The 22539-nt window shown below is 38.4% G+C and overlaps 1 protein-coding gene across 3 annotated transcripts in view; it reads right to left on the bottom strand.

Annotated features, from left to right (window-relative positions):
* The window catches only part of ZZEF1 (zinc finger ZZ-type and EF-hand domain containing 1), a 62242-nt gene that overhangs the window by 37965 nt on the left and 1738 nt on the right, over positions 1-22539 (bottom strand). For all 3 annotated transcript variants that reach the window (XM_074890710.1, XM_074890711.1, XM_074890712.1), the window contains exons 2-21: positions 19453-19597; positions 18130-18324; positions 16003-16174; positions 15160-15359; positions 13877-14087; positions 12313-12429; positions 11908-12086; positions 10805-10903; positions 9700-9791; positions 8547-8695; positions 7900-8011; positions 6491-6706; positions 4975-5075; positions 4490-4659; positions 3582-3715; positions 3212-3282; positions 2636-2750; positions 1858-2017; positions 769-890; positions 572-682 (exon numbers count right to left, since the gene is read on the bottom strand). In XM_074890710.1, the coding sequence (XP_074746811.1) occupies positions 572-682; positions 769-890; positions 1858-2017; positions 2636-2750; positions 3212-3282; positions 3582-3715; positions 4490-4659; positions 4975-5075; positions 6491-6706; positions 7900-8011; positions 8547-8695; positions 9700-9791; positions 10805-10903; positions 11908-12086; positions 12313-12429; positions 13877-14087; positions 15160-15359; positions 16003-16174; positions 18130-18324; positions 19453-19597 (2871 nt within the window). The remainder of the gene's footprint in view (positions 1-571; positions 683-768; positions 891-1857; positions 2018-2635; positions 2751-3211; positions 3283-3581; positions 3716-4489; positions 4660-4974; positions 5076-6490; positions 6707-7899; positions 8012-8546; positions 8696-9699; positions 9792-10804; positions 10904-11907; positions 12087-12312; positions 12430-13876; positions 14088-15159; positions 15360-16002; positions 16175-18129; positions 18325-19452; positions 19598-22539) is intronic.

Raw genomic sequence — 22539 nt, 5'->3', positions numbered from 1 at the left:
CAAGTTGTCAGCTATACATAGAGAGTGGCATTTAAAAGGCTACAGCATTGATTTACACCTAAACTAGTTATAAAGACACCCTTGATAATCATGGTAAGGAAGCACTTCTAAAGCAAAATTCATCTAGTCTACTGGGGGAGGAGATAGTCTCACCCCAGAAGTACCTACAAGTCTCCAATAATAACAAAAAAAGAGTCTGGATGACTAATGCAGATTTAAACATCTACACTACAGACATACAGACTTTATTTGCATCACCACAAGCAATAAAGCTAAAAATGTTAAGCACATACTATTTTTAATTTGTTTTCCTCTTCATCCTCAGAATCCCTCCTTCCTATCTACCTTCTAGGCTTCACACTCCAGTTGCACTTTCTGGTCACTTTGCTCATCTTCTGTATCAGTACAGATATATTTCTAGTTCTTCACTCAACATTTCATTACACATCCATGTTTTTACAAGCTTTCCAGTTCTTTCAAACGCTCACCAATAGAATCACCTGAGTTTTCTACATCTTTCTTGCAATTCTGCTTTTGTTTCACTGTACTTAATAGGGCCTGTATCTTTTACCTTGTGAGGCTCACCACAAAGGCTTTTTAGTGGTTCTATCAAAGTGCTGAATCCCTGCAGCAGAGTACAGTATGGAATGTCTAAAGTGCAAAAATCCAACAGGAAGATGACCTAGGAGAAAACACAGGTCTCATGAAAATGTACGTAACCGTAGCCATGCTACCCGGAAATAGTACAAAATCCCAACGGTCACTTACCAGCTGACGAGTTGCCATAGCAAAGACAGAGTTACTTATTTTTTCTACTATTGTTTTGCCACTATATTGAGATAAAAGTGACTGCAAAATCGTTCTGATATTTGACAGGAACTGGCCCACATCTAAAGAGAAAAAAAACCCTTAATAGCCACCTTAAGGATTTGCTACCACAACCTGCTTTATCAAACACTTAAGTGCGTGGTGACGTGCACAAGAAGACAGACAGCAGGAAAGGCATCTGCTGCCCCAAGGCAGTGACACTCAAGAGCAAAAACAGTTCAGATTAGTTTTCTGTGATATTTCTATTGTGGAAACAAGTCATGCTTATCAACGATACTACAAAAAAGGTGAGTGATGAGTAACTTAAACACTCCAAGATCATTGAAACAATCTCAGTGTATCCAGTAGCCTCCCTATGCAACTAAGAAATGCAGCTTAAGTAACAAGTGAGGCTAGTAATTTTTAGCTATTGCCTTACTCCACTTTAAAATGTAAGATGGGAACACAACACATTTATTTACAAATAACATAAATATGAAGTAATTTTACATAAAATTACACCTCAGTTAAGTACTTCGCCAAATTAACCACTCAATACTGAGTTGCTGCATTAAAAACAAAAAAAACCCACCAAACAAAACAAAACAAGCCACTGTAGCAAAACACCCCTTAGAAGTGCCCAGCTTCTTAGAGTAAGTTCCTTTCTTCTTGCTATCACAAACATCTAGGAAAATACATATCACCACACAGGAGCTTATCAAAATAAGGGACATTTAAAGAAACCAAAATGTTCAAATGGAAATTTGTAACTGTTTGTACTTTGGGGTTTTTTTTTCAGTATTTGATCCCAAAACTTACTGAAATGTTTTCTGAAGATTCTCCCAACATCAAATTATCAGTATGGCTAAAATTCTAAGTTGCTCAATATGCCTAAAAATTCCTTCCTAGAAAGATTAGAAATGCTATGACAGTTATGAGTATGCCTCAGGAAACCACTGGTGAACCCTTATTACACTGCAATTTGTAAAATCACATTCCAAAGTCCTGTATTACACCACACTCAATTCTGTATTCAATCCCAGCACTTACAGTTTTTAAGTATTTCTACTGCAAGATCCTTGGCTGAATTATCACTCCCCTTAAGTTGCAGGTAGCACCATGAAAGGAGGCTACCTTGGACGGACCAGAATAAGGAAGACAAGACTGTGCCACACTCTTGCTGTGCAACATCCAGCATCATCATCTCACACTGAAAAATAAAGAATGTTACAAAACGTTACAAAAGGATATCCTCTTCTGCTGCAGAATAACACACAATATGTACTAAGTAAACTGTGATGGACATGATCACTCCACTCACCCCACAAAACAGATTAAATGCAACTGACAAGCAGCATATAATGCCATGAAGCAACTCATGTATTTTGTTTTGATAAATCGCAGTTTTAAGTAGGAATAGCTACATGAGTCACTCGATGTTCTCAGCACATTTTTTCTGCATATGTAAATGACCCTCCCCCATCTACACCTCCCTTAGTGGCATGACCAATTCTAACCTCTCAATATGGGATGATTACTTCTGTTTCCTAATGTTGATAGGGTGCCATAAAGTCTTTTCAACACTATGGAAAAATACCTCATCTTATACATTACTTACTCTACTATTATGAAATGTTAATGCTTAAAGGAAAATAATTCAATGGCATGGAAAACCTAATCCTGTAGAGTTGAACTGCCATGAACAGCTTTATCCAGAAGGACAGGAAAGCTAGCTCTTTAGCATACATCTCAGGCATGCAGCTTGTGTTTGAATGCCCTCAAAAATTATGGCAAAGAAGAAGGAAGAGAAACAGTGCAAAGACAATACCTCTCTTGCTGCCACTAGCAGAAGGGTGTCCATGACTGACAGCACTTCACTTATGTCAAAATTTGCAGAAATTCCTTTCTCTGGTAATAACAGGAGTCCACCTGGATCTTGATCGCTACAAACAAAGATCTCCTCAATGACCAACAAGTAGCACAGTTCCAGAACACAAATTTAGTTATCCTTGTGACAAATCTGGAGAGATCCTACTGTATAATTACTACGAAAATCAAAAGTTTGGGTTCTGATGACTCCAGACTGATTAAATCAATACCAACCATCATCATGGACAAAAAAAAAAAAAAAAAAAAAGAAAATCACTTAAAATTGGACAACAGTCTAGGAGGAGCCTAAGAGCAATATACTGTGATTTCAGTACCAACCCTGGGCAGTGCTTTATACAGCTGCTCAGTTAATAAACATATTAAGTAGTAGTAGTATTCTCCTTTCTAAAGCAGTCAGTTGATTATTTTGAAGAATTACTTTCCAGGGGAATAACATTTCTAAAAAGGATTAAATATGAACTTAACAACAGATGTGGGGTATCAGACAATTATTTTCAATTTCAGGACCCCTTACCTGAAGTGGGTACACAAGGATCTGAAGGCAAGATGTACAGATTGCTTATGTTCTTGCTCTGTGATGTTTTTCTAGAAAAAGAAAAAGATTTATTTTTATGATACATTCTGTTTTCCTCCTCTGTGAGAAATAATTCTAATTTCTGTGTTCTACTATTCGTTTTTGGTAAGAAAGGCAGGGTTAGCTCCTCTTTGGATAAGCTGCAGAGAGAGAAGGGGAAGGGTAGAAAGAGGCAAAGAAAAAAAAAAAGAAGGTTTTTACTTTAACAGGACAAAGTGTATGTTTTCTGACAACAAGAACTCAGATTTGTCCTCTTTTCTGCATAAAGAAAGCAGGTACTAAACAATCAATTTCTCAGTTAATGGTTTACCATCATGGTGAAGAGCTGGTGTCGCCTGGTCTCTCTATCTGGAAAAAAGATTGCTGCTCCACTGAGTAAGGTGTTCTTAACTTCCTCTTTTAGCATTTTCATTGGCATGAAGTTACTGTCCCCCATATCCACTACTGCTCATATAAAAAGGAAACAAAATTACAAGTTCAAATTAATACTCCATCTAATATGTTAGAGGCATAACCGAATTTACACAACTTCAAGCCCTTGCAATCCCATTATATACACAGAAAATGAGGGAAAGCTTTTTGACTCCTAGCAAGGAAGATTTTTCTAAGGATATATTTATTCACTGAGCAAATTAATTCTAGGAACGTTAAGACTTGACAACTATCAAAGTTAATAAAGTTTTCAAATGTGACAGATTCTGTATTAACTGGTGTATCTCTAGCTTGCTTTTCAGGAGACTGTTAGGTAATTAAAAATTACACTTGAATAAAGAGGGTGCCATCCTACTTCCAATGAAATCTAATGTGTAATTCCCATGCTCCTCCTTGGCTCCAGAATCTTCCCCGTGTTTCTGTAAACCTTACAGGCTCCTTGTAAGATCACTTATATGAAATACCAGAAATAAATGAACCACAGTAACATCATAGTTAAAGGATCACATCCCCTGCTGGTTCAAGCAGGTGACATGTTTGAAAGAAGTTTTCTATTGCAGCTGTTTCCAGACCACATGTTGTCAGAAAGTCTATAAAACCATTCCACAGGGTCAAGGAAAGCTTCACTGTGATAGACTAATTAGCACACGCTGACCTGAAGAAGATACAAAGAACCAGTAGCTGACTTGGCATCTAGGAATAAATATCTTTTTCCAAATTGTAACTACTGTAACACACTTGTAAGCCAGAACAGACAAACCAGTTAATATATTCAATATAAATTACCTTCACACAGATGTCTATAAAGCTCTTCTGCAGCTTCTGTGTGACCAGATGTTTTGCTCTGAGAAGTTTCTTGAGGTTTAGCAGTATTATTGTCTGCAGTAAGTACAGAAAAGCAGCTCTGGAGAAGCTGCAATAGCAGTGTTTGAGCAAAGATACATTCTTCCCTCGGGCTGTAAGAAAGCATAAAACAAACAGAAGCAAAAACTAGGAAAGAAGTTCTTTTGCACCAAATGGATAATGCAATGAAAGTCACCAACTAGAGAGCACATAGCCAAAAATGGTCTAGCTACCAGCTAAATTAATCTACATCTCAAGCTTCGACATAACATTATAGTTAAAAACCCATATGGCAGCAGTAGGAAAATGCTATTTATGTAAATGATGTAGTTTAGGAAGAAGAAACTGCTGAAACTAAACTAAGCATACTTTATTTATACATACACACACAGATTAGTGCTTCACCACACAGTAAAGAAGTGACTTACTTTTGGTGAAGTTTATTGTAAAAATTCCAGAACAGCTGCAAATCAAGGCCTGTGAAATCTAAAAATGACTTGTATTTTAATCCAGTCTCCTTCTGTTGAACCTTAAAAATGCAAAGAAAATGTAGATTGGAAAATTAACTCTACACAGAACACATTTATAAAAAGTAAATCTCTGAGCACTGGGCTTAAAGCAGGCTAGTTTCCTATAAATTTGCAGCTAACATGAATTCCGATGTAAGTTCTTTGATGGATATTCCAGTGTCTAAATGTGACAGCTCATGCTGAAACCTCCTTCACAGAGCTACTAATAAGAACTCTCTCTCCTCTTACTAGATGCCTAGTCCCTCATCCCTGTCCTCCACCACCAAAAGACTTTACAACCTCTACCTCTTCATCTAATTTGATTGAAAGTAAGTAATAGCCAGCTGGCAACTAAGCCCCACACAGCCGCTCACTCGCTCCCCCCTCAGCGGAATGGGGAAGAGAATTGGAAGCATAAAAGTGAGAAAACTTGTGGGTTGAGGTAAGAACAGTTTAATAATTGAAATAAAATAATAGTAGTACTAATAGTAATTAATTGTAATTAAATGTAACCCAGCCAGGCCCCAAGCAGTGCCCCCCCTCCGCCAACCCTTCCCCAGCTTTCCATGCCGAGTGTGACGCCCTACGGCCTGGGATATCCCTTTGGGCAGTTGGGGTCAGCTGTCCCGGCTGTGTCCCCTCCCAGCTCCTTGTGCACCCCCAGCCCCTCGCGGGTGGGGTGGGGTGAGAGGCAGGAAAGGCCTTGGCTCTGTGTAAGCCCTGCTCAGCGATAACTAAAACATCCCTCTGTTACCAACACTGCTTCCAGCACAAATCCATAACAGAGCCCCCAGACTAGCTACTGTGAAGGAAATTAACTCTACCCCAGCCAAAACCAGCACACAGCCAAGGTGAAACTGCGCATGGATCAGAATCGAAGCTGCTAAGGCACAGATGCATGCACTGCATGAACAAAACATGATTTTGACACGTATCCTCAGAAGTAGGGTACATCACGCTGACAGACATCAGCACCTATCAGCCACATCTCTCAACTGCACACGTCTCACCCTAGATATTTACCGAATTATTTCAGATAAAAAGAGGACACGTTTCAATCTATGTGACCTTCCTAGCTACCTCTTTATGCTTTTTTCCAGATGCATGCTTCAGAAATAGCTACACTATCTAATAGACAGTACAGCATTCTCCTGTTGCATCTACTTCACCCAGCATTGTAACCTGATCCTAAAAAATGCTTCTTAACTCTCTTCTGGACCCAAAGTGAGCATATTCCTAGTCAACCTCAGTAAACATACACAGTATGCTATTTTCCAGAAACCATTGTTTTGCTCCACAGCATGGTTTTAACTGTTTAACTGCCAGTACTTAGTACCAATACTCTTCTTTATCCAGTCACAATTACTGTTAGCATAGCCTTATTACTTTTGGCATGGTAAATACACGTTTAAAAAGAACTAAGAAGTAAAAGTACCAGGTCCTGTGCCAGCTGCTGGATGAAATGAAGGGTCTTCAGGAGAAGAGTCGTGCCACAAACTGTATCATCATCAGTTTTCCTGCACTGCAAGCAGTTCATGCTCCTGTTGGGCTCATCTCGCATAGGCCGAAGGTACCCAAGAACATTCAGGCCTTGAACTCCGAGCCGTTCAGCTGTGTCTTGTCTTGTGCACAAGAACTTTATCATCAAGTACTGAAGGATATAAACACAGCACAAGATTTGGTTTTAAAAGCTAGTACAAATTTAGCTTTTAAAAGACATGTGAGGAGACTGCAGTTGGGGTTGGGGGGGACAAGCCTTATGCCCTGTCAATCACCTCCAGAAGTGTAAAATACTGAGCCTGAGATTCAGGCTAAACTTGAACTCTTCCCACATCCAATAAAGTAACAGTGATGGTTCTGTGACCTCCCAAGCATCTGCAAAGTTAGTTAATTCATTATCAGTTCCACTCATTCTGCATACTGTGTACCTTAGCTCTATAGTTACAGCATTTTTGCAGGTTAAAAAATTATTAGCTGCATTTAAAAAACAAGCAGAGGCTCAATATGTAATATTTAAAACATATTTTATGCAATCTGTCCACAGTGAGGTACAGAACGCAAAGCTGAAGGGAACAGCAAGATCTGCCATCCAAATGTACTTAGCAACCCTGCACACTCCTAAGTCTCGGGGACTAAGGGTTACACAGACAGCAGCAGAATGTCCTAGCAAGCAGCGAGTTTTAGAAAAATTCCCAATTGACTTATAACTGTGCCAGCACTTCTGCTGATTTGCACAGTACAAAAAAGTATGGGGGAACTATGCAACAACTGACTCCAGAAACAAGATAAATGCAGGGTCTTAAAAGCAAAGTTTCCTATTTAAGCACTACAAATCAAAACCCATATTCTGACACTCTTGAAACAGAAAAGTCCCACAATCCTCAAGGAAATCAACATAACTGATGGAACTGCTCAGTAATTTGTTTGTCCCTTAAAACAAGGGTTGAAGAACCTGACTCTGAAAGAGTAAATGCTGTAACTATGCAGTAGTTAATTCTTCTAGATATTAGAACAAAGAAACAATCCTGTAATCCTTTTCAGAAATATCTCCTCATGATGAAACCACCAGTCTGTGCACTATAACGTAATTTTGCATTAAATTTGATCCTGAAGCACCATTTAACTACAGCTATGTATGTGTACATACAGAGAAAAAAAAATTAAAACTCAGAGGACAAAAGTCAAACCATCCATGTAACTAGAGGCCCGCTGATTTCTGCTTCTACCCAGACGAGTTCTCCTTGCACAAGACAGACCTGTTTATTTCAACGGGCATCACAGCAAAGCACAGAGAATAGCCTCTGCTCACTGTGACTGGGCCAATGGATTTTCATGGTTTCTTACTTGAGAAATTCTGCATTGCTGCATTTTGACATCAACTTCATCCCATTCTTCTTCCACTTCAAACCAGCCAATCGGATCATCATCTCCCAAATCATCACCCGAACAGCTGCTTCTATTTATAAAAGAATGTAACAAACTTTGTAACGAAAGTTTAAAGAAACTGCAAAACTGTTGGTACCAAAATATTTTTTGCACGTTATGGCTATAAAGATGTGACAATAGAGACTTTCACATACCCAAACTCCAGCACATGCAAGGTAAGAAAATTAAGGAAATCTTTTTAGTCATGGTCCCTAACCTTCCCTCACTCCTAAGCAATAGTTTTGAGAAAGTAATTTAATAAAGGCTAATTAGCATATGATCTTCCTATGAATTGTTTCCATTATCAGTGATCTGTGCCTCAAGCAGCAATTTCGTTATATCCCTTTTTAAACGGGTCTTTAAATCAAGAAGCTGAAGACAACAGCTATATACATATTTCCTCAAACGCATCAACTTGAGGTTCATTAAAATCAAACAAGTAACAATTAAATAATGCATAATTTCTAAGTCATTTGGAAGAATTTTCAGTAGTTCAAGTGCCATTTCAAGAAGATCCAATGTAACATTTATTTTTCACGTATTCATTACAAAAAGTCCACCGATACCTGTTTTTTAAAAATTGTTTGAATTCCCGCAGCTTCCAGTTGTCATAGCTTTCAAATCTTTTGAAGTGTTCCTCTGCATGGAACTTTTCTGAAGCACTATTATAAGCAAACACCAGCCCACACTGGGCCCCAATGGCACCTCTTCGGACCTAAAAGAACAAATCCAGGGCAATGTATTAAAAAAGCTGACAATAAAAGAAGGTGTTGCTTTCACAGAAAAGAAGTTATGCAAAGCAACTAAATACTGACAATAGTGATCTCTGGATTTGCACTTTTTACCTAAAGAAAAATGAAACATATTTAGAGAAATGTTATGAAAACTTTTGTAACTCACTGAACCAGGATCAGGTACACGGTTAATATTTGCCACATTTATCACTCTGCTACCACCCTACCATTAACTACACTTCACATATGAATTCTCATTCTAATTTTGCATATTTTTAAATTTAAAAAACACGAACAAAACTAAAATTATGTATCTCACTATCAGTACACTGCAAACCAGCTTAGCTGCCTCTCCAGCTCCAATAAGAATTTACTTGCCAGAAGTCTATCTACATTTAATTCTCTTTGACATTGAAATATGCACCCTTGTTCCAGGAATTAAACTACTGCTTTGCCTTAAATAAATAAATAAATAGATTCAGCTGCAGAAACGTCACAGTTTTGTCCTGGCCATGAAATTTCCTGGCCAAAAATCACAAGATCTTACTTTTAAACCAGAAAAAATTGCACTAAGTGTTCAAATTACACAGATGTCTCTAAAAAGAATTCAAAAGACCCTACATTTAATCTGAACTCACATGTTATATAGCTTGAAATCCACTATTCAAAAATTATTTTTAAGTACAAGGTATATAATCCTACAAATAAATCCACACTCTTTAGAGAGAAATTCTACACCTATGGCTCACTAGCTTGAGTATATTACAAGATACAGAAAAAAGCAATAGAAAATAAAGGTCTTTACTACGTGCTTATGGTACCCTTAAACAATTTAAGGCCTCCATTTCCTTAAGTTCCCTGTGACTTACATACTGCATGACTAATTTAAAATTTCAGTGCATACAAAAAGAAAATTCTAATTCAACTCTACCATTAGAGAAAAAAAGCAAGCCTTCTACTTGAAAAGCACAGAGGAACTACATACCTTTATTCTAATTTGTGTCACTTGAAATGAAGATTCAGTTCCAGTAGAAAGAATGATACTTGCTCTGGTCTTCCCAGTTTCAGTAAGAAAACCTAAAGCAGCAGTGGGAATGGAATGAGGTTGGAAAGGCTGCTAGTACAAGGTGTTTAAAACAGAATACTAAGATTGTGGACTAAAGCCGGGGAAAACACACTATGCTTTTCTAGTGAAATCCTCATTAGGAAATGTTTCCAAATAAAAAAAGATTGTATCATGTTATTATACACTCTCAGAGTACACACAGGTGTCTCCAGCCAGTGTCTCTCCAGGCCATGCAGTATCTACAGCTATTTCAAGACTGTTCCCCACTGAAGTTTGCTAGTAACTCCCAAATATTACTTTGGCTTATGGCTCTGTTCACTAATACAACTCACTGTTCCTCAGACTGTGATCCATAACATATCAGAAGACAATCCACAAAATAACTAAACTCAAACAATAAACATGAGCAAAAGAAGGGGTGAAATAAGCATTTAGAATGTGCCTGATTTTCTATCATAATAGTTTTCATTTACTAGTAGCACTGCACAAGACAATACACAAATTTTTTAAAAAGATTAAGTGGCATTTCACTTAAAAAGGCGGTCAAGAAACACAAATCTCCTCCTTCAGGTTGTATCCAGTACATAAAAACATTGCGTTACCAAAGACAGGTTTTAAAGGAAAATTAATAGTTATGTACAGTCAGTGAAAATTTCAATGATTTCTACCATATTTCTCCATCAATATTTGGGAAACTAGCAGTGAATGATTCATGACTTCAACCCACAAAATGTGCTCTAGTATAATTTTCTTTGTGACAGCTCATTGCTCACTTCCACATAGAATATCAATAGTTGTCCCCAAAATCCAATCTTTTGTTTGTTTTGACAATAAACTGGCTCCTGAGACATTCACCCTGATGTAAAATAGAATTTACATGTTGGTTTGGTTTGGTTTTTAATCATAGATCTTCCATCTCATAAAACTGCTGAGTAGTAGCAAATAGACATGCAACAGCACCACAGCCTTATTAACAGCCTCAGTGTCTGGTTAAATATTCTAGATTTTAATTTCAGGTTCTTACCATCCCCAGTCCATGGCTCTGCAAGGAGGTTTTCAGGCCCTGATTTATCTTCTTTTCCCTTTACATCACATGCTTGCAAAGTCAGTCGCAATAGTTTTCCTAAGAAAGAAAATCAAGATTTATCAAATTCATTACACAGAAAGCCCATTTTCCAGTTTTAAGTTCTTCACACAGAAAAAAATGAAAAAAATTACAACACTGAGATTTCTTAACACTGCCAGACAAAAAAAGGGAAAGAAACTGGAGTATAACAGATCCATTAATCTAAAATAGGTCAAGTTTTAGATACAAACAGAAGGACAATGAAAATCATGACAACTAATGTTCCTTCAACTGTGTGCACACTTTGGAATTCACCACACATGAAACACCACTCCTGTCTTGCAAAAAGCAGCGGCTACTCTGGGAAAAACAAAACAATTTTCAAAACTTTTGAAACTAAATACTGATAGTATAATTATAAAATAATTAACGTATTCTTTGGCACAAGCCAAGAAGTCCTGAGAAAAAACATACTAAAAGGCAAAGGGAAAAATTCTTCTTGAGACACTAATGATAATCTCAGAAGTTGACACCTGAGAAAATACAGATTTATCAAACAAGTACAGTCGACACAGCAAAATCTTACCACCTTATGTCAGACCACGCACAGCTCTGCACTTGTGACATACTCAGAACTGTAAATAGATGCTAATGACATTACATTTAAAACATATCTTAAATTTGTGCATGTTTGCAAGAGAGACCACTTACTAAGGCTAAAGATACAAAAAAGTGTGTTATTGGAAGAATAAAAATACTTGATGTCATTTGCCTTTTATACCATACAAACACTATCACCATCTTGATATAGGGGCTGTTATCTACAAAGTTCATGTTTCCTCCCTCAAGATCATGCCACCTGGTTCAATTCTTAGATCACAGAAAGCTGATCAAATCACCAACTTTTAGGGCAGTTCAGCTTCACGAGCTATCTTCTTGGTAACAGATCTTAATTTAGAAGTCTTCTATAATTTTAAGCCCCAGGAGAACAAATAAACCAACTCAAAGCTGCATATTGTCTTAAGTATATATAGTAAAGGATCCAACAATGATTTATTTACCGTATTTATACAGCAGGCTCTGTCTGACTGTTGCCATGGAAGCGATAAGGGATGAAGCCTTGTATGGAGTGTCCAGATGATCAGTGATTGTACAAAGGGAACTTATCACTTTAGCAACACTCCCCCTGGCTAAGGCAAAGGCCAAGAGTGTAAGTTCAACCTCTGGAGTAGTACAGCAACTGGGGAGGGAAAACAACAACAGTATGAAAAGATAACTCAGGACAATGTTTTTAAATAAAGACAAATAATGCTCACGTGGAAAAATCTAACGTGCCTGTTTCTTAATGTCTTTGAATTTTTCAAGATACTAAGAAAAGAGCAGGTGAGTAAAAGTGAGATGAATTTGCTATACAAATTCTTCTAAACCACTTTCCCCTGCATTAAAATACATCAACACAATCTCACCTTGTTATTCTTATAAGGAAGCTATCGACTTCTTCCAAAACATTTGGAGATAAGAAGCTTGAAAAATCTGTAGAGCCTGATGTTAGGGATAGAGGTGGCATGTGTTGCAGTGCTTTCCTAGTAAAAAGGTCAGAATATAACATCAGAAAGCCAGACAGAATCAAGAGAAAACAGCCTTCTAAAATGAATTAGACATTGAAATCTTCACGCTTTTTATGAGTAGGTCTCTACGAATAGATTTTGAATGCAGAAAATCTATTTACACAGAGAATCAAATGATAAGAACAGTATTGTATTCTAGGTGGGGAAAGTTCAATGACTGCTAGGTAATCTTGAATCTCAGTCTCATGATCTCAGATTTAATGAGACAAACAAATCAAGGGGGTTTGAATTAAATCTGTGACAGCATTAGAAATAGCTTAGTGTCCAAGTACTTCTTCATTTTAAATAGTTCTAGAATTGAGTAAGACTCTGTTAATAAAAGGAAAATTGCTTTTAAATTCTTTCAGAACAATTACAGAAACTAAGAGAGAAACTGGTTAGCTCAGATGAGAATTTTTGTTTGATTTCCTAAGATAATGTAATAACCCCTGAAAATAGATATTCTTAAGTGCTTTCATCAAAGTCATTCTCTCCAATACTAAAGTTTGTTTTTTGCTTTATAATTCCAAACACTGAATTTGTAATTCCTGAAAGCATATTTTTAGTCAAGATTTTTCCATTGTAACTTTTTTAGGCTTTATTAGCTCAGTATTCATGTTACATTTCTAAAAAAAATATCTAAACTGTAGCAAAACTGAAGGCCCTCAGTTTTAGTAAAGCTTGCACCTATGAACCTTCCTCAGACGTAAGCATGTATAAAGTTATCTACACTTTAAAGAGGTTTCATAGATGACACAAATTAAGAGATAGGCTTAATGGACTTTAGCCTACAGTATTCATTAACCTAATGACAGCAGTGCTCTTAAGCATGGTGGCATCATGCTAACTAAGCTCTATAAAAGTTGATGTGGGTGTGTAGTGATTTTATTAGGATTCCAATCCTTCAAGTCATCGAGCAGAAGTGTTTGGCAGTCAAACAAGGAAATGTTACACAGAAAATGGCCAACCACCCCAAGCAAACATCTGCCCAGAGATACTACATGTACCCAACTATACCCCCACGTAATGCATGACAAGACATTACACATGCAAAAATTTAGCTAAATTTAGCTAAATTAAGCTCCATTCATAAGTGGGAAGTGTCCAATATTTATAATAAAATTAACAAAGAAAATTAACTTATTTTAGGCTTCTCAAAACGATTACAAGTCAAAGGATAGGTAAGAAACATGTTTTTCAGTGTCTGTTCAGTCATGGCTTAACAACTTGATTAGATACAACAGGCAGGAGAATTATACTTGTTCCAGAAATATCAAAATTTAAACAGTGTGATAGCTGAAAAGATGTTCAAACACCTTAATGGAGGGAGTGGAAACCAGTTACACAAGATAAGATTAGCTCACTGAAGCTGGAAGTATTAAAAAGAAAAATCAATCACACACCATGGAAGTTTGGTACTTACTGAGTATTTTGTAAAATAGTGTGAACGAATGCTGGATTTGTTTCCATGGAAGCTGTTACCAGTGAGGTCAGCAGAGACCAGTACCAGATAGCCGAAGCATCGCACACAGAGACGCCCACCTTCTTAACTCTTTGATAACCGACAGCCCTGAGCCCATGGATTCTAGTGTCACATCCATCACTAAGGCAACGTTTAATGTTTATCTGTACATCTGTTAAAACACAAAATAGAATTTTTGTCCCATTTATTCTGCTGGATTAGATCTAGAAGAATCCAGACATTCAAGACAATAATTACTGCAAAACCTCTTAGAAAAATAGCCACAGTTAACAGTACACCCACATACAGACAGCTATCCACGTGTTTCTTCACCGTGCACCCTATGATTTGGAAAATTTAGCCTTTGAATGGCCTATATGATCCATTACATATTGTCCAGCTAGAAATTAGGAAAAAAGTAGTAAAGGACCCTCAAAGTGAAAAATAGATCACAGATTATTTCCCCAGTACGTTTTACCTCCATACATAGGAAGCGTCTTGGCAGCGGTAGTGGAGAAGATAAAGAGTAAAGCCTAAAAGCAAATTTTTAAGTTACATAAAAATTTTCACAGCAATTCTTGACCATTTTGCATAGCTAACACTGTCCTAGTTACTTTCAGGGAACAACATCCTGGCTGCCCGCTTCTGTGGCAGTGAAAGTTCATCTTTGTGAAAAGCGTCTATCTGAGCTGAAGGGACACAATTTCTGAAGCTGCAGAAACCATCTTAGGAAGGAGCAGCTTTCCTCTGATTGATTCCAATGTAGCACCCACAGATCTACCAGACTTAAAAATAACACTGCTTAAAAACCCTTAGCATAAAACCTGCTTTACAAAAATCATCTGACCAGCTTCAGAGTTTCGCTACCAAAAAAAAAAAAAAAAAAAAAAAGTGGCTCAGAAGCAGATTTTTTGCTAGATACTATTATCCAACATATGCTTTCACTCTGCAAGCAAAGATATTTTAAGACTGCCCAGCGTCTTCGAGTTGAGAGGCTGAAACGGCATCTTTAGCCATTCTAGCTTTTCAACCTTCGAGCCCAAGTTACAGAGAGATGCCATGAGAAAGACTCTCTTACAGGTTAGAAATTAAACTACAGTTAAAGCCATTTCTCTGACCCAAGGATGAGCGCTAAAGTTTCTGCTCTAATGACTGACATTTCAACACATTATTCTATGATCTACCCAACCTTTCACCTTCAAAAAAAGCAGCAAAACAGTATACCAATGATATCTTTGACTCACACATCTGACTAATGTTAGCGTTTTCCAACAGTGTTACGTAGCCAGTGATATTGCTTGGAATGTGAACATCTCGGACCTCCTGCAGACTGCTGGCATTCCTTCCCACTGCCACTGTAACTTGCTGTGGCATGTAACTCTGGTCATTGGCTGCCACCGCAATGGACAGATGTCTCAAAACAACATCTGGTTTCATCTTTAAACTGCAGAGTAAAGAAGATAAAACAGATCTTGCAAAGAGAAGATAAGTCAAGCACTTCATGTTTCACTAAGCTTCACTCAGTTTCCACTTTAACAAACACAAATAAATCCACTGGAAATTACCCAAAGCTTCATAGGCATTACCAACCCCATATCATGGTGAACAAGTTCGATAGATTGTAATTGTCTTAAAAGACAGTCACCTCTGACAGTGAGAATGTAGAATTCTCTATTGTTCAGATTTTGAACTGAGAATTCATCTCTCATGAATAAAAATGTAGTGTCAATAATGACCAAAATGAGATTAGTTTTTTTAAAAAGTATTCATTCTATACATACTACCAAAAAAAACACTAAACATTTCTGTTTCATGGAGCAGTAACTTTCTAGACAGTGGCAAAGTGCTTCTATTCAAGTATTGACCACTGCATCTGTAACACTTTGTAAAACTTAGCTACAAAACAAGGGTAGGTGTCAGCATGGATTAGGCCTTTAAACTTTATGCTGAGGTTAAAGACTTCTGCTTTCAACTATATTCATCTGTCACTCATTAATTCCACAATTTTTTTCAATTACACCCCACTAGCTGCAATACCTCAGGACTAACTACCCCAAAACTCAGCTGTACGTTGCTGTGTCGCTCACCGTATCCAATGTGAGCGAGCACTCCCATCTGACTGCCAGAAGGATGTAGTTTCTCCATTTGTCATCTTGTCAATATCCGCAGAATTGGATGAGGTTTCTATGTGAGTATAGCACTTTGTGACAGACTTCAGTTTGTCCAACTCCTGATTACCATTCAAGTCACTGGGGTATTCTGCAAAGAAAAAAAAAAAAAAAAAAATCACTCATCATATTCTTCTTTTGCTTGTTTTGAGAATTGTTATATCTTTATAATAACTACCTCATATAAAATAACTTGTTGGCACAGAACACAGCTCCTGAAGAAGTGTTTCTGACAGAAACTAGAAAGTTTCTTTTCAGATGAAATCACAATAATCTCAGTCTACCACCTGGAGTATGAAAACACCTACTTTGTCTGGAGTTCAATAGCCTTTATCTCCTCCTTTCATTACTGTCCTCATCAGTGCTTTATTATTATTATGCCAAAATACAGATGAGAGTAAAAAGTAAAATACAATGGAGAAAGCCTCAATTCAGCTGTTCTAGGGAAGGGACAAAGCAGACTGTTTCCCCAGGTCACTCAATCTGTTTCAACAGAAGTGCAGGGATCTGACAATACTAAGTCAAGCTGCAAAGAAATGGAGCTATCCCTTGAAGGAGGCCACCAGGACAGCCCCATCGGAAATACAATAAAAGATTCACTACCTCTACCCCAAAATAATAAATTATTTCTTAGTACTGAACAGTCAACTTCAGAAAACATTCACCTTCACATGAAAACTAGGTTTCCAGCAACTAGTTGAGATATTTGACCAAACAGAGAATATTGTAAGTTAGTAATCATCATAATTGGTTGGATGGTCGCAATCAGAGAGTTGCAGTCAATGGCTCAATGTCCGAGTGGAGAGTGGTGATGAGTGTCATTCCTCAGGGGTCAGGGTTGGGACTGGTGTCGTTTAACATCTTTGTTGGGGACATGGACAATGGGATCGAGGCACCCTCAGCAAGTTCACCGATGACACGGAGCTGTGTGGTGCAGTGACATACTGGAGGGAAGGGATGTGCCATCCAGAGGGACCTGGACAGGCTGGAGAGGTGGGACCATGTGAACCTCATGGAGTTCAACAAGGCCAAGTGCAAGGTCCTGCACATGGGTCAGGGCAATCCCAAGCACAGATACAGGCTGGGCGAGGAGTGGATGGAGAGCAGCCCTGAGGAGAAGGACTTGGGGGTGTTAGTGGGTGGAAAACTGACTGTGAGCCAGCAACGTGTGCTCCCAGCCCAGAAAGCCAACCATGTCCTGGGCTGCATCCAGAGCAGTGTGGCCAGCAGGGCGAGGGAGGGGATTCTCCCCCTCTACTCCGCTTTCGTGAGACCCCCTTGCAGTGCTGGGTCCAGCTGTGGGGCACCAACATCAGAAGGACACAGACCTGCTCGAGCAGGCCCAGAGGAGGCCCTGAAGATGCTCAGGGGGCTGGAGCACCTTCCCTGTGAGGACAGGCTGAGAGAGTTGGGGGGGTTCAGCTGGAGAAGAGAAGGCTCCAGGGAGACCTTAGAGCAGCCTCCCAGTGCTTAAAGGGGCTACAGGAAAACTGGGAAGGGACTCTTGATCGGGGGTGTAGGGATAGGACAAGGGGTAACGGTTTTAAACTGAAAGAGGGCAGATTTAGATGAGATATAAGGAAGAAATTCTTCCCCGTGAGGGTGGTGAGGCCCTGGCACAGGCTGCCCAGAGAAGCTGTGGCTGCCCCCTCCCTGGAAGGGTTCAAGGCCAGGTTGGACGGAGCTTTGGGCAACCTGGGCTAGTGGAAGGTGTCCCTGCCCGTGGCAGGGGGGTGGGAACTGGATGGTCTTTAAGGTCCCTTCCAACCCAAACCATTCTATGATTATAAGATAATTCTGAAACAGGTCAGGAGAAAGATGAAAAACATCCCAGTGTGGTACTCAGATTGCTAGGCAATTATAAAAATCAATTTATGTGCCTCAAAAGACCAACAAAAACACTACAGAAGCATGCAGATCAACTTCATAAACACTCATGCCTGTTAAAGATTAAACAACAAAGAAAGCTTTTTATTTTATCTCTAATTTCTTCTTCAAGCTATGCTTACACTACCATCCTGAAAAAAAAAGAAAAATATTACATACCTCTCTCTTTTAGCAGAAGTCGATCTAAAGAATCCTTCAACACAGAAGACCGCATAGTACAGATATTGTTGAAGTACTCCAGCACTGGGTAAGGGATGGCAGTACTAGAAATCCGATTCCGGTGCAAGAATCTCAGTATCATTGAAGCATGAAGACCAAGACACTCTTTCGATTCAGAAAATATATCTATAAAACCTAGAAAGAAACATTATTTGTATCTTTGCTGCAACATCTGACTTGACCAAGTCATCATTTTTCTGCTCTATATCTTATTACTAGGTAAATCCCAGTTAAGCATGGGAGCCAATACTGGAACTACATTCCACCATAAGTAGCTCCAGTTTGCAACCGTTGCCACAGGACTGCGAAAAGCACAGACAAATATTTTTGTCAGTTACCTGAGATACCTGAAGGGGTTCAAAACAATTACCCAAAATCTTGAGTTCTTACACTTATTTTGCTGACCCGAAAGTTCCAAACCCTTACCTTCAATATCCAAGTGAAACAGCTGCTGCTTGGCTAACGAGCTGATGTACTCACATCACTCACCTTGAGCTACGCTAAGCATCTCACTCTGGCATTGTGGATTATTCCCAAAGAGGTGCCTAATGCTTTCGTTAGACTTCAGAAGAAATTTCAGCTCCTGAACAGCCGTACTCTGAATCACAGTGCATTCAGATGCACAGAATAGTACTCCATAAGTATTTTCCTCTGACTTATCTACTACCCAATTCTCTAACCCTTCTTGTCTGATCCTCTAAGGCAAATCCCCTTTAGCCACTTATCATCAAAAGCTTGGAAGGAAAGCCAGTAACTGATACTTATCCCAGAAATCAAATTCTGGAAACTGACACTTTCCAAACTATATGCTATAAAACATGAATTATGTTTTAGCAAGATTTCAAATGCTAAATAACAGTATAATAATAATAAAGTATATGACTCATCACCTGAAACAGACTCAGTGGAGGATTTATTCCTCCAGTTACCAAGTACAAGACTGCATTAGTTAGGCACTCACCGAAATTTCACAAGGAACTGTTTTCTGTCTGTGTGATAAACCAAACAAGGATAAGAAGCCCCCCATTCACAAACAGAAGAAAATATTGGTTATTTATGAAAGTAAGTGAGCTGGATATAATTATGGGAAATGTTTAGTTTACAGCAACTTCACTTGTTTGACACTAGAGAAGTGAGAATGACCTGGAGTATGGTTTTGATAAGATTAGGACAAGCAACACTATTAAAGCAATTTACTGAAGCAGCACCCCTTATACAGGGCAGGACTTGGGAAACCATTTGTTTGTCACTCCGTTCTCATACCTGGAACCAGTGAACAAGCTTGCAGTTGCCTGATTACATGGCTAAGCTCCCCTTGAAGATTAGCTCCACTAGAATTCTTGAGAGCCTCCAGCATATTCTCCACATCTACGGTGCCATCTCCTTCAGCATCAAATTGTGCAAAGGCCTGAAGAGGAACAAAAAAAGAAAATTTATTTCAGCATATTTACTTCAAGCAGGAATTCAAGGTATTTCATAGAAACCATAGCAATAAACATTATAACATCATTAAATAAAAATCAAAAGAATCCATTTTCCATGGTATTGAACTCATGACAACAGGAAACAGCCTGGCTGGAAATCTGCAGTCTTTAGCAAGTTTTAAGGCATTTGCACTGCTCTCCTATAAAAGTCAACTGTAGTTATGCTTAGGTGGAGACAGCACATCATCTATACCAGTGAATCAGCAGTATCCATCCACCCGACATCTGTGACTATGAACAAGGTGCCCACAAAAGAACACTAAAAAGCTCTTCCACTAAAGGCTGAGTTAGTTCTAAAAGCCATACCATCCATTACTCATTACTGCTGCATCCATCTCACTGCATCCACCCAAATTCTTTCAGGTTTTAAAGATTTCCTTTATTTAAGAAAGTGTCCTTACAACCAGAATATTTTTCAAGATGTGTATTTCCTTCCATATACTGTCCTCCTACACAAAATACCAGTTTAACATAGTTTATCAAAGTATCTGTGAAAATAATGGAGAGAGTTAGAACAGATTTTTTTTTTTCTTATTGAGGGGAACGATGGCCAGCTTTATTAACTTTGACCTCAGGATAAATTTTTAACATAAAAAAATAGTGTTGAGCATGTATAAAAAGTAACTAACACAGCTATGCATTTCACATCTTTGTACTAACAAAAGTAACAAGATATTTTTATTCAGCTAAGCCGATAAACCAGAACCAAGCTCATAAATGTAAATTTTTTTACCTAGTCACTTCAGAGAACTCACGATCCAATGATACACTACTATCAAAAAAACTAGATATATTTTTACAATCGTAGTTAATTTTAAAACAAACTTCTGTTTAATTGCTAAAAAAACCTGAGTGTACACCCCGCACCCCCCCCCCAAATGCAGTATTTCTGGAGCATCCATTTTCTTCATGTAAATTGGGAATGCACTTACAAAAGCTATTTCTTTACAAGCAAGACTTCAGTCTCCCAGACCTGAACTTGGTATTTCAAGTTCAGCTACATGGCCAAGGAAACTCGGCCTCTCAGAACAGATCTCACAAGTGTCTGACAGAGTCAAGAAATCACTGCTGTTTGGGAGGAAGCTTATGCTTGAATCTCTTGGTTTGCTACCTGATTATCAATCTTAATGTACCATTAAAAGCACTATCCTAGAGAGAAATAATCTGAAATGATTAGATCAAAATATAACCTGCCAATTAACCATGGCATAATTACACCACTTAAATGAGAGCAAAGTCCTCAGAAGACAACAGAATCGAAATGCCGTATTTCACCTGAGTAAAGCTCCAATGGCACTTCTACAGCACAGAGCTGAATTTTAGCTTAGCAGTCTTATCAACTCTTGTTAAACATACAGCTGAACCCATGCTAACAATAATCACCTTTAAAAAAGTTATTCTTAGTAGCAAAGAGGACTGGCACTGGGCATCCAGAAGGTACCACAGCTAGTACAGATGACTGATGCTGGGCATCAGGTAGATACCGAAGCAAAAAAATGAAGACCTTTGCTTGAGGACAACAATACTCAGGGAATTAATTTTAACAAACATAACTCCGTTGCCAAAACAATTCAGTGTACAGTTTTGCACCACGCCATTCCTGACACTGTAACTTTTTCCTCCTCATATCTGAAGTCAGACTGTGCGATTACTAAAATATGAAGTGAACAAGAGAGGAAGTTTTGTGATACTAGTGAAAACAGACCACACACAATGTGACAAGGCTGGATCTGCTGATAGCTACTTTAAACCAATTTCTTATACTTTCATGTAAGGAGAGATTACCACATATATGCTTTTCTTTGCATCTTAATGCAGTATTTTGCTATTTTATTTTTAAACTCTTACCGGTCTCAGGAGAGTGCACCAACCCTAGCACTCCAAAATTATTTTTTGACTGTTCAGTATAACTTAAACTCTATATTTGACAAAAAACATACACAATTTCCACTGCTCAGACAAGCTGCCCTGTGCAATGGGGCAAAAAAGAAAAAGAAGAAAAAATCAGTATGCAAACCTGTACTCGGAGCTTTTGCTCTGTGTTCACGGCTGGGACACGATGCAAATGCAGTAGCAGCTGTACCACAACCCAGCTGCATTCTGCTCCTAAACAAAAGCATTAAGTCCATCCACTTCCTACCCAGTTCAACCCCAAACATGAAGAAACATAAAAGAAACATCTTTCCTGGGAAATGATGGCTAAGGTGATGGCTAGGAAACACAGCACATGGAAAAATCACCCGCTCATCTCAGGAGTTGGACAGCATGACAGAAGATCTCAAGTGTGACTTAGGAAAACTCTGCATTCCATCCTTTGCTCTCAGCAGAACTGCAGCATTAATGTTTCAAGCAAAAGCTGGACACATTACATAATAGCTGCTGAAGCACTAATAAATAAAAAAGGATTCAGAGGTTCAGTTTATCTAGAAAATAGATTTTGCATTTAAACAGAGGCTCATTTTGCCCATAAAGCATTCAAGTTTGTGTTCACAAGCCCCACCCTGAGAACAGAAAAACTTAATGGGCAGATCAAAACAGCCTATGCCAGACAGGATTCTATAAACATTAAAAAGTGAAACCTATTGACCAGCCACCCACAAACTAACTTCTCATCAGGGTAAAATACATCCTGGGAATCTAAAATACTACAGCCCATGAGCTAGTGCCAGTTATAGAAACAATGACATCAAGGTTTTCCACACAACTCCCAACATCTCAACTCTGCAGGACAGACTAGATGTGACCACATATCTGTACCATGACAAATCCTTTGACAAGTTTTTTCCCCACTCCCGAGAGCAGGAAAAAAAACCCCAAACCACCATATTCTTCATGCAGAGGAAGATATGCAATTCAGACAATCCTC

The sequence above is a fragment of the Strix uralensis genome, chromosome 20 (genome assembly GCF_047716275.1).
Source record: "Strix uralensis isolate ZFMK-TIS-50842 chromosome 20, bStrUra1, whole genome shotgun sequence".
In the NCBI taxonomy this organism is placed as follows: domain Eukaryota; kingdom Metazoa; phylum Chordata; class Aves; order Strigiformes; family Strigidae; genus Strix; species Strix uralensis.
The sequence above is the reverse complement of the archived record's forward strand: the minus strand, read 5'-3'. Positions and strand labels throughout refer to the sequence as shown.